This window comes from Bubalus bubalis, chromosome X (genome assembly GCF_019923935.1).
Source record: "Bubalus bubalis isolate 160015118507 breed Murrah chromosome X, NDDB_SH_1, whole genome shotgun sequence".
NCBI lineage: Eukaryota > Metazoa > Chordata > Mammalia > Artiodactyla > Bovidae > Bubalus > Bubalus bubalis.
The window spans coordinates 18,951,052-18,964,252 of record NC_059181.1 but is presented as its reverse complement, the minus strand read 5'-3'; the positions used below and the strand labels follow the sequence as shown (position 1 = coordinate 18,964,252).

General features: G+C 37.1%; 1 protein-coding gene across 6 annotated transcripts in view; it reads left to right on the top strand.

Annotated features, from left to right (window-relative positions):
• Positions 1 to 13,201, top strand: part of RPS6KA3 (ribosomal protein S6 kinase A3) — a 103,971-nt gene that overhangs the window by 26,805 nt on the left and 63,965 nt on the right. For all 6 annotated transcript variants that reach the window (XM_044936951.2, XM_025276000.3, XM_006045392.4 and 3 more), the window contains one exon: positions 2,934 to 2,990. In XM_044936951.2, the coding sequence (XP_044792886.1) occupies positions 2,949 to 2,990 (42 nt within the window). In that variant the 5' untranslated portion in view covers positions 2,934 to 2,948. The remainder of the gene's footprint in view (positions 1 to 2,933; positions 2,991 to 13,201) is intronic.

Below are 13,201 nucleotides of genomic sequence, written 5' to 3'. Positions count from 1 at the left end.
ATCAAAATGACTTTATGCAGTATTATTTTATCCTTTTGAACCTACCTTACCTTAATAATAGTAATTTGTGTTGGTACAGCTTCTTACAGTTTATAATGTATTTTCTTATGAGTTATCTCAGTTTTGAGCTTAACGACAACCCTTTGAGTAGACAGGGCAGATACCCCCATTTTGAACAGATATAAAGTAATGGATCAAGAGACTCTGAATTGCCCCAAATCATAAAGCTTTTTAAGTGGCAGATCTAGGACTCTACCCCTGGTCTACCAATTCAGATTTTAGTGCCGATTCTCCTATACCAAAAAGTAAGTTACAAGCTGTGATTCTTTGCATTGAAAATTGCAAGGAACAGATGATTCTCAAATTATATTCCCATGGAAAATATAAATGTAGCTCAAGTTAAACCAAGGGTTCTAAAAGCCAAATAATGGGGAGCCATTGAGTAGATCTGTGTTAATAGGAGGAGAGCACTATGTACAATTAGTGAGAAAATCTACTTTGGGCTCCTAGATTAATGATGATACCATTCACTGAGACAGTGAATGCAGGAGAAGTAGCAAATTGGTGGGCTGCAGAGGGAGTGATTGAATTTTGACAATAATTAAAATAGCTAACTTTGATTGTTTACTGACAGGTCTTACATCATTATCTTATTTAGTCTTCAAAGCTCTCTGAAGATAAGACTTTTTAATCTCCACTTTCCATATGAAGAAAGAGCTTAGATAGTTTAAATAACTTGTCCAAGGCTTCATAATCAGTGTAAGAGCAGGACTTTGAATCTAGGTATCTGACTCCAAAACCAGTGTTCTTAAGAGCTCCTTAAAGGTTTTTCTGGGATATTTGGATAAAAATGATCAGTGTTCAGTTGAATAAATGGTTGTGGCTTATAAGAGAAAGATGTATCCTGGTGTTATTTGAGTCCTTACCATAGGAGTGGACAATACATAGCCTCTGAAAGTGTCTTCAGAAAATAAAGATTTTACACCTGCTTCCTCCTTTTCTGTATTTTGGCACCATTTCTGTGCTTTGTAATCTTGTATGGGCATTTCCTAACCCTGGCACATACTCTGTGAGTGTTTGAAAATGGAAGTTGCCCTTTTTATGGGTCAGTAAACCTATGAGATGCTGTAGGATGGATCTTTAGGATGAGGGTATGTTTCATTAAGTTTTCATCTCCAGTTTGGTGCCTAGAACATAGATAGCATGAATGAAATGAAACGGATGGATGAATGGATGGATGAATAAATAGAGATAGGGAGAGTACAGAGAGGAGTTCAAATTCGGACCAGATGTCTCTTGTGGGATATGGGGTAGTGGATGCCTACCTTTTATTTCCTAGTTGATAATTCTCTAAAGATGGTTAGCTTAGATCCTTGTACTTTGTTGAATTAACAAGTGGCCAGGGACATTACTCCTTTTTCCAGTGAGGGAGTTAGAGAAGACATTACGTATACCTGACTTTTGCTTTTGTTTTTAATTACGCAAATAATACATATTCATTGTAGACATTGTAGACACATTAGAAAATCCAAATAAGCAAGACAATTTAAATTGTCTAAAATTCTACCACTCAGAGATAGTCACTGTTAACATTTTGGTGTATATCCTTCCAGAGTTTTTCCCATACAAATATATACATTAAAACATGTATATATTTATTTACAATGGGATCATTACAATCCATACTGTTTTGTAAACTGCTTTTTCACTTATTACATGTGAGTGTCTTTCCATGTCAATAAATTTACATCTTTATCATCATTTTTAGTGACTGCATAGTATTCCATTATATGGATGTACCATAATATATTTAACTAGTTCTCTATTGTTAGGAATTTAGGTTTCCAATTTGGAGTTCTTTTTGGAAAAAGTTATGGTGAGCATTCTTATATGTACATCTTTGCACACGTGTCTATTTTTTTAAAAAGTTGAAATGAGACATTTCAAAGTTTTATGTGTCTTTTTGTTTTTTAAATATAGGCTTAGATTGCCTTCTTGAAAGGTTGTGCTGATTTACACTTGCTACAGCAGTATATCCAGAGTGTTCTTATCCCCATACCTGTATTAGCACTGGGTGTTATTTTTTTCTGTAAATCATTACCAATTTGAAAGTCAAAAGTATCTTTCAGTTAAATACATTTCTTTGATTAGTACTAAGGCTGAACTGTTTTTTCTCTTATTGCTCATTTCTGTTGAAGTTCAGTGTTTTTTCTTACAGGTTTGTAAAACGAAGTTCTTTATGTATTGAGGATACCAACCCTTTGTCATATGTTGCTTTTATTTTTTTTTTGTAATCAATTTGTCTTTATCTTTTTTATGTCTGACAGAGACATTTTAAACTTTTATGGATTCAAATGTCATTTTTTTCCTTTATGATTTCTACCCCTCTTACCTCATAAGTAGTACTCACCTGTGTTTTCTTCTAATGCTTGTATAATTTTACTTTTTGACACTTAAATGTTTAATCCATCTGGAATCTCTATTGATGTAGAGATTTAGCTTAATTTTCCCCCCAATAATTAATCATTTGCCCTGATTGTTTATCAATGGAGTTGGAATTTAGAATGTGTTTTGCCATAGAAACTATTGTAAATGATGTTTGGTGAGGTTTAAATAAGACCATTGTAATGCATTTAACTATTAAAATAAACTCAAGGGCTTGCCAGGGATTACCTGGAAAGGTAACCATCAGTTATTACATCATTTCCATGGAAAAATATTTTTATAATTTTAAACATCAATTTATACATTAACTTTTGAAGCACAACCTGTTGCAAATTGGCAACTGCATACTTAAATGGTGGTTCTTTATTTCATTAGAACCCTTTAGGAGTGAAAATATTCCTATATGATTTTTTTTTGTCTGCCTTCATTTGACTCGAACTGATGTGAAATCTGTTTTGGTAACTTTCTACTTGCTATGCTTTTCACAGAATGGACAGCAAATTATGGATGAACCTATGGGAGAGGAAGAGATTAATCCACAAACTGTAAGTAAAATATTGTATCATAGGGATATAGATAAATCAGATACCATAAAATTTAAACATTCTTATTTTTAAACTGGGCAAAGTAATGATTTTACAGTGTTGGAAACTTATTGATGCTTTCACATTAACTTTACCAAAATACATTCTTGAATATGCCGGTGATATTTTTAAAAACTGTTTGACAAGCCTGATTTTAAGACAGATTATAAAGACAGACTTTATATTGTTGAAAATTTTTCATTAGTAACTTAAATCTTGCTTTAAAAAAAAAAGAACCTAACCATAGATTTATTGGTGAAATAAATAAATGGTCATGCTTTTTAGAGATGTTTAATGTTGAAAATCATTGTTCACTGTTTCCTCATCTTGCTTTTTTAATTCAGTCCTGAATCCCAGCACCTAGACCAATGCCTGGCACATAATAGGCACTCTGTAAATATTAAGAAACAAATAAATAAATAGTCTCCTCTTACAAGATAACCATCGCTAGCAGCTTAGTTATTATCATCATTTTGTTCTGTATATAAGACAATTATTATTATTGTTTTACATTATTTATTATTATTCCTGGTTTTACATCCATATATCCGCCATCCAGTACCCAGTAGATGTTCCATCAGTGCTTGTTAGGTAAAGGAACGCATGAATTAAGTCTTGGCTAACATGTAGAGCCTAGTGCCTGAGGCTGCCTTCAGATTTGGTCTAGATTTCTGCACCTCCCAGATTATTTGGATCATTTTACTTCATTGGTCTATAGTATATCTTTATTAGCATGTAAGCAAATATAAAAACAAGTATTAATATTGATTTTTCTGCCATCAGCCACCTTGTTTTTCTTGCACAACAATTCCTTTGGAAGGAAAACCTTCAAATTTTTTATTCTCTGTAGTATAAAATCAAATCATTTTCCATTGTGATATTCTACATACATGGCTCATACTTTCCCTCTGAGTACTCCCAGCATTAGTGACATTTACATCTGAAAGAAGATTGCATTCTAGAGATAGATAGGTTGAAAAAGTGCAGGACTAAGAAACTACCAGCAATGTGGGTTAAGTTGTTGAGATCATTCCCCATTACAGGAATTGGGTATAAGATGAAAGCCTAATATTTAATATTTCTTTAATGATATTAAATCCAGAAGACTATCAAATATTTCTTAGCCTTATACTTTTAAATTGTATTTGCCTATAATGTACAATTACATGTTTTTGTCAGTTACTGTTAAATAGTGAAAGTTGAGATGTTGTAGTAGTTATTTTCGGAGAAGGCAATGGCACCCCACCCCAGTACTCTTGCCTGGAAAATCCCATGGACGGAGGAGCCTGGTAGGCTGCAGTCCATGGGGTTGCTAAGAGTCGGACACGACTGAGTGACTTCACTTTTCACTTTCATGCATTGGAGAAGGAAATGGCATCCCACTCCAGTGTTCTTGCCTGGAGAATCCCAGGGACGGGGGAGCCTGGTGGGCTACCGTCTATGGGGTCGCACAGAGTTGGACACGACTGAAGCGACTTAGCAGCAGCAACAGTAGTTATTTTATATGTAACAAATTACCCTAAATTTAGTAGCTTAAGCCAACATACATTTTTTAACTCACAGTTCCTGTAGGCCAGGAATATGGGCATGGCTTAACTGCGTCCTTTTGTTCAGGGTCTCTCATGGACTACAGTCAGGGAGTTTGCTAGGGCTAAAGTCTCATTTGAACCTCATTTGACTGGAGAAGGGTCTGCTTCCAAGCTCACATGTTTGGTGGCCGGGATTCCTGGCCCCTAGAAACTGTGAGATAGTAACTATGTATGGGACTGGTAGACTTTCTTGTAGGTTGATTGACCCCTTTTTGAACCCCCCCCCCCCATGGGCTGGAATGCAGAGTGTGATGATTAGCCAGTTTTGGCCACAACAAAACTATAGAATGGATATAGAATAACAAGAAAGAAGAAACTTGGATCCTTAATGACCTAAGGACCTAGCGACACTTCTTCACTCTAACCTAACCTTGTACCTGTAAAATGCTCTGTGAGAGAAAAATAGGCACTTCTCTTGTTTGAGCCTTTGCATTTGGGGTCTTTTTGTTAGAGCAGCTGAGTCTGTACTCTGACTATATCTAGTCATTCATTAGTGAAGTATTTAATGAAGGTCTGTTTGGTGCCAAGAACTCTGCTAACTTGTTAGAGACACAAAAATACATACGGGAAACTTGTAGTTTTAAAATGGCAAAATAAAGCTGTTTTTGTCCTCTTCTCTGAGATATTATCACCCTAAACAACAAGGAGAATAAAAAACAGAAAAGTGGTCTTTGAAATTAGAAGACTTCAGTTATTTGAACCACAATATATAAATATGAAAAGCAGATAAAAGAATCATAAAAAGATGGAGTTATAGGACCTACATGCTGGTAAGGGGTATATCAGTACGAAGGAAACCTTGTTCAGGGCCCCAGAGCCCCAGAAGAGCTCAAAAATGAGGTCATCTAGTACTATGGAAAGTGGAGGTATGGCCCAGGCTGAAAATAGTGATTGGTTGAATGTCGACATAAAAAGCCTTCACTGTATCCCCTCTCCTACCCCTGGAAGAGACAGAAAGTATTTCATAGAGAAAAATTAACCAGAGAGGCTCCAGACATGGAGAAGCCCAGGCATAGTAGTAAGTGGGATGAGACACTGGGCTGGAAACAGGGAGATCAAGTGAAAGGCTACTCCTCAATGGTACTGTGATCCCCTACCGCTACCCGTTTCACCAGCCAGGACCATATCCTCCATACAGGAGAGTGGAGTCACCTTTCCTGAAGAAACAATGATCCCTGATAAAAGACCTTCAGATAACTGCTGTTTGGGAGATCTTATTGTAAAGGCTGGCTGCTTGGCCAGATACAAGAAAGCCTACCAGTTGACAAGCTCCAGAATATTTGGTCCACTTCTTAGTGCCTCCTCACTCTTAAATATGAGTTAAAAGCCAAATATCACCAGATACTTGAGAAAGGCTTCCAACATGAAAGAATAAGATCTTAAGGGAAAGAGACAATGCAGGAAAAAAAAAATTAATATCCTTTGAATGCTAAGAGGTGAAATTGATTTTCTAAATCAGAAGTAGAATGCTATTTTTTTAGTTAGAAAAAGAAACTTTTAGAAATTAAAAATGTGATAATATTTTATATTTCAGTAGAATATTTAGAAGCTAAAATTGAGGAAACTTCAAAAAATAGAATAAGACAAAGAGAAAATAGGAGAGAAAATGAAAGAGAAGCAGTCTAACATTTACCTAATAGGAATTCCAGAAAGAGACAGTGGGGAAATGGAGAGGAAGAAATTAGGAAAGAAGTAGCATGAGAGATATTTTTCCCTATATCTTAATAATCTTTGAAATCAGAATGTTTGTTATGATTGAAGGTGTGACACATTTTAATTGGCATCACTTTCTCTTTCTTAATGTCATAGTGATAAGCATGCTCTTAGATTAAGTAGAATACTAAAATAACAGAAAAAGTTTTTTTCCTTCAACATGAGGACCATGAGTCTCTGGATTAAAATGGCTTACTGAAAGCCTGTTAATAATAATAATAATTAAAATAAGCCAGAAAGACCACCCTACTCTAAAGAAGGGTCCTTATAAAATATCAAAACACCAGGGATAAAGAGAAGATCCAGGGATAAAGAGAAGTTTTGCTGTGGGCTAAATGTGTTTCCTCAAAATTCATATGTTGAAGCCAATGTGATGATATTTAGAGGTGGGGCCTTTGGGAGGTGGTTAGGTCACAAGGGCAGAGCCCTCATGAATGGTATTAGGACCCTTATAAAATACACCCTAGAAAACTCCCTCACCCGTTTTGCTGTGTAACGAGAAGACACAGCAAGAAGATGGCTATCTGTGAATCAGGAAACAGGTCCTTACCAGACACCATATCTGCTGGCAACTTGGGCTTGAACTTCCTGGTATATAGTACTGTGAGAAATAAATTTCTGTTGTTTATTATAAGCCACCCACTGTATGGTATTCTGTTAGAGTGGCCCAAACAGACTAAGATAAGCTTTTAAGAGATTTTTTTTTTATACCATATATAAAGGAGTGGATATAAGAACAGTATCAGACATTTCAGCATTGAAAGTTGAAAATCAAGGAGCAATGCCTTTGAGATGCTTAGTGAAAGTGATTTTCAAGGAAGATATTTTCAGACATGTACCTATTCTTTGGAAGTTCCTAGAAAATGGGCTCTGCCAACAGTAGAAGACTGTTAACTGAAGGAAAGAGATTCAGGCAACAAAAGACCCAACATTTGCAAAAGCACAATGAAGAAAGTTCCTTCCCATTATGATGAATAAAGGATGCCTTAGAAGATTAATTCATTCAGTCCACTTAGACAGTCCTCAGTCCAGATTGAAGCAGAAAGATGATTCCAGGAGGGCTGTCTTCGGGGGAGAAGATGTTAGAAGTTATGAATTATCCAATAGGTTTTGAGTATTGAAAATTCACTTGAGATACAAAGAGAAGAATTTGAGATAGGTACAAAGAAAAGAAAGCAAGTTCTAAAGCAAAACAACTATAAACTAAAAAAAAATGTGTATGAGAAATGTAACTATAGTATATTCCTTCAAGTAGTGAACAGTGTTTGCATAGTCATAATATTTATAAAGACTAAATATTGATTTAACCAAAGCTTGTGTTATGAGTTATCATCTATAATAGGATGTCTAAAGGTAGTAACTGAAATTGGTGAGTCAGAAGAAAATAGTATAAAGTTATTAGCTGTCATATAAATACCAGAGGGAACAATGAATAGAGCTGAAAGGGTATTGGAAACACTAGGTACTGCTACTTTTTGGTTATATAAGCCTTGCATTATTTGACCTTTTAACCTTCACTCAGACCTTCTTGACATGGAGCTGCCCCTGTGATGTCTCTTAAACATGTCCCCTGATTTCTGTTTGTTGGGAGAGTTGTTTCATCCTGGCTGAATTTTTTTTTTACTTCTTCACACCTCATCTCTTCTGCTTTTCCTTCTGTTCTTTGCGCTGCAGTCTGCCTCCTTCCCATATCTTAATCCACCTTTCTTCCATCTTCTAGAATTTATTGCTGTTTTCCTTTCTTCTGCTTTTCTGAAGGTTCAACCCTTTCTTGTCTATATGTACTTGAAGTACAATTATTTCTTTCATGTGTCTAATAAAATATTAGAAAATTTATCTAATTAAATTGATCCGTACCAGAATAAACAAGTAGTTATCACCTTCCTCCATCTCCTTGCCCCAGGAATGTTTGCATGTTCAGTTCAGTCACTCAGTCATGTCCGACTCTTTGTGACCTCAATGGACAGCAGTACTCCGGGCTTCCCTATCCATCACCAACTCCCGGAGCTTGCTCAAACTCATGTCTGTTGAGTCAGTGATACCATCCAACTATCTCATCGTCTGTCATCCCCTTCCCCTCCTGCCTTCAGTCTTTCCCAGCATCAGGGTCTTTTCCAGTGAGTCAGTTCTTCACATCAAGTGACCAAAGTATTGAAGTTTCAGCTTCACCATCAGTCCTTCCAATGAATATTCAGGACTGATTTTCTTTAGGATTGACTGGTTTGATCTCCTTGCTGTCCAAGGGACTCTCAAGAGTATACCACAGTTCAAAAGCATCAATTCTTTGGCACTCAGCTTTCTTTATAGTCCAACTCTCACATCCATCCATGACTACTGGAAAAACCATAGCTTTGACAAGATGGACCTTTGTCAGCAAAGTTATGTGTCTACTTTTTAATAAGCCATCTAGGTTGGTCCTCCTTCCAAGGAGCAAGCGCCTTTTAATTTCATGGCTGCAGTCACCATCTGCAGTGATTTTGGAGCCCCAAAAAATAAAGTCTCTCACTGTTTCCATTGTTTCCCCATCTATTTGCCATGAAGTGAGGGGACCGGATGCTATGAGCTTAGTTTTCTGAATGTTGAGCTTTAAGCCAACTTTTTCACTCTCCTCTCTTACTTTCATCAAGAGGCTCTTTAGTTCTTCTTTGCTTTCTGCCATAAGGGTGGTGTCATCTGCATATCTGAGGTTACTGATATTTCTCCTGGCAGTCTTGATTCCAGCTTGTGCTTCATCCAGCCCACCGTTTCTCATGATGTACTCTGCATATAAATACAGGGTGACAATATACAGCCTTGATGTACTCCTTTCCCAATTCAGAACCAGTCTGTTGTTCCATCTCCAGTTCTAACTGTTGCTTCTTGACCTGCATCCAGATTTCTCAGGAGGCAGGTAAGATGGTCCGGTATTTCCATTTCTTTAAGAATTTTCCACAGTTTGTTGTGATCCACAGAGTCAAAGGCTTTGACATAGTCAATAAAGCAGAAGTAGATGTTTTTCTGGAACTCTGTTGCTTTTTCGATGATCCAGCAGATGTTGGCAATTTGATCTCTGGTACCTCTGCCTTTTTTGCATGGTTCAGTTCAGTTCAGTCCAGTCGTTCAATCATGTCCAACTCTTTGCGACCCCATGAATTGCAGCACGCCAGGCCTCCCTGTCCATCACTAACTCCCGGAGTTCACCCAAACTCATGTCCATCGAGTCGGTGATGCCATCCAGCCATCTCATCCTCTGTCGTCCCCTTTTCCTCCTGCCCCCAATCCCTCCCAGCATCAGAGTCTTTTCCAGTGAGTCAACTCTTCGCATGAGGTGGCCAAAGTACTAGAGTTTCAGCTTTAGCATCAGTCCTTCCAAAGAACACCCAGGACTGATCTCCTTTAGGATGGACTGGTTGGATCTCCTTGCAGTCCAAGGGACTGTCAAGAGTCTTCTCCAACACCACAGTTCAAAAGCATCAATTCTTCGGCGCTCAGCTTTCTTCACAGTCCAACTCTCACATCCATACATGACCACAGGAAAAACCATAGCCTTGACTAGATGGACCTTTGTTGGCAAAGTAATGTCTCTGCTTTTCAATATGCTGTCTAGGTTGGTCATAACTTTCCTTCCAAGGAGTAAGCATCTTTTAATTTCATGGCTGCAGTCACCATCTGCAGTGATTTTGGAGCCCCAATAAATAAAGTCTGACACTGTTTCCACTGTCTCCCCATCTATTTCCCATGAAGTTTAATGAAGTTTTGCATGTTTAATAGCCATCTTTGCATGTTAATTCATATTTATGTATAATTAGTTGAATTTATCACCAGTTAACTTGCTCTAGCCAGTGTATTTTGTTCTTCTCCCTTACCTGTTAGACTTTATTTTTATCCTTTATTCTGCTAAGGCTGGGAGAGAGAGATTGCCTTCATAGTAGAAGATAAGTTACTATATAGCTCCTCAAGTGAGGATACCTTCCTGGACTCCAAAATTTTCTATCTTTTCTCATCTGGTCAGAGGACTCCATGCTCTGATGATCCATGCTGAGGAAATAGGGTGTCTGAGCTGTTAAAGTCTCCATAATCATCCAGGAATCTTTAAAGCAGTTTCTTGTTTAGTGGGGAAATAATTCTCTTAATGGTTCTTACAGTGGCAGGCAAAGGTTCTTCTGAGGCTTGAGAATTAAAGGAGATAAATAAATACCTAGCACAAAGGAAGAGCCCGATAAGTGTTAATTTTCCTGTCCTCTTCCTCCCAGAGACTGATCCTGCTCTCTCAGACTATTCACCAGGGAGAAAGTATGCCTTTTAGAAACAAGGGTGGTATCCAGTAATTTTGTGGCTGACAGTAGACCTGGCTTCAGACAAAATTGAGAAATGACTTTCTCTTAATTTGGTCCTTTGGCCCTTCCGTTCCTTTTATTGTATATTTCTAATGGCCATGCGTATGTGAATTGCTCATAACATTAACTTTGTATTATATTACTACAGTCCTAAATACTATATATCAACTCAGTCTTTTGTAGCTCTTATATCAGAGTCACATGCATGATTGTCAAGAATTAGAAAAAGCTTGTTAAAAGTAGCAGTGGTAAAAATGGTTTTAAAAGATACAATGGAGATGGGTCATAGATGACCTTAGATGCCAAGTTAAAGAGCAGCACCCTGTGAAGGACACAGGTAGAGGTACATAGGCAGTGTCCTGTTCTTCTCAAGTCTCCCCATGGGACTTAGTAATAGTTTTTTCCAATGTCTACACATGCCTAAGGCAGCAGTGATGTGTTTGATGGCCTTCACAGCATCAAGGGAATTTCACCAGTTCCCTGTTGATTTCCTCCATGTCCTTGAAGTTTCCCTCAAACTCTCTTAAGACTTGGATTTGAACATCCAGAAATGACAATCATAGCCATAAGTCCAGCACACACTTGTGTAGCTTTTGAAGTTATGGGTTAAATACAAACTACAGAAAGAGAAGCCCTAGAAGAGTAGATAATAGTCAGTGAATAACCCACTCAACACAGGAAAGTACAATAGAGTGCTCATTGGCAGTGAGCATTTGTGGAGTGATACATTGATGACACTTACTGACTGATTGTGTAGAGTATTGTCTGTGGTTCTAACTCTCATAGGCTGAGAGTATATTTTAGCACTTAGAGCATGGGGAAAATATGCTCTAGTAGATTTAAGTATATGCCACTTAGAAAAATATTTCTGAGATTAAGTAGTATTATAATTAGCACTGCATGGTGGCATTAAATGGAGTATATGTATAATAGACAAAATTTCCAAGCATGTAAGATTTCCTATACTACATTTTTCACCCTCTTTCAGGGCTATTTTTAATTTCTAGTGTCCCTTCTCTCCTCCCCTAAGAGCTTTTAAAAATCACACATGCACACTCCCTTTCAAAAAAAAAAATCATAACTTGCCTAACTCATATAATCCCCCTGATCCAAATTTGCTTCTCCTCTGCTCTAGTCTGCTTATCACAATACTCATTTTTTCAGAGTTTGAGTGATCCAAACCATAATTGGAAAGAAAGAATATTCATTTGATTAAGTTCTTTTGAAATGTGAATGGTTTATTTAGTCAACCTGAAATACTGGTGTATTGAAAGTTGTAACCTCTGTACTTGAGTGGATCTCTTAATTTACCCATTTTAGACGAAAATGACTAAATGAAAAGAACTCCAGGCTAAGCAGGAAAAAGTGAATAAGGAGACCAGCAATACCGCCTAGGGTATATTGCTGCCTACTGCAAGATGCCAGTCTGGGACTCTGGTGCTGCCCCATTGCTCTTACATCATGCTCAGGGGAGATGTTGTGAGTGAAATATAGTGTGCTTTCCATTGAGACAGGGCCTTAGAAGCAACCCCTCTCCATGTTCAAGGAAGCCACTACCATTTGGTTCAGGTTGATGGTCATTAAACTTATTTCCCATTTCTGATTTAAAACCTTACAACCTTAGCATTTTATAACATTTTTTATTAATGGATGTGTGCTACAGAATTCTTCCCCTATACTTAAATATCTGAAAATTTAGTATCTGAAAATTTGATTCATACAAAAAAAAAAAACCCTGTATCTGAAGGAATTGGTTAAGAACATGTTAAGTTTTTATTATAGCAGTTGATTTTTCTCCAGCAGAGTTCAGCTCTCATAGAGTCATGAAGATGGTTGATAATTGACCAGAGTTCAGGTTTTGTCAGACAAATATAATGTGTGATGTAGAAAAAGTGTTCAGAAACTCTGCTGTGGACCCTCTACTGAGCCGTATTCCTTCAGGGTCATATCAAAAGGTTTAGCACCTCCTGGTGTCTGGCCTACGTCAGCCACTGGCCATACATATACACACTCTTTCCCCAGATATAATTGCCTGCCTGTGCTCTTACCAACAACATCGCAGCCATTCCCACTTCTGAATTTGGGCAGCAGGTTCCTTAACTTCTCTCTAACCTTTTGTTTCTTCATCTGTAGTGTGGATAACAGTACTTATCTCATTGCAGTGAGAAGTAACTGAAATAATTTCATGTGAAACATGGTTCTTAGCATATAGTAGTATGTTAAATGATATTGTTAGAATTATACTTGAAAAAGATTTATTAATAAATGAGAATTCAAAGAAAGGAATTGAGAATTCAGTGAATGAAACTGGAAAAAGAACTACACAGTAAACCTATAAAAAGCCAAAGAAGAATTTAAATTCCAAAATGGATGAATTAGAAAACAGGAAAAATAAGAAACAAAAGAAAATGCACAACATTAGGAAAGCAAAACAAGATATAACCACAGATAGGAAGGAGATTAAAACATTATAACAACTGAAATATTTACAGATGAAATATTATAATGTCTGGGATTTACTTCAAAATAATTAGTTATGAGAGTGGGGGAAAGT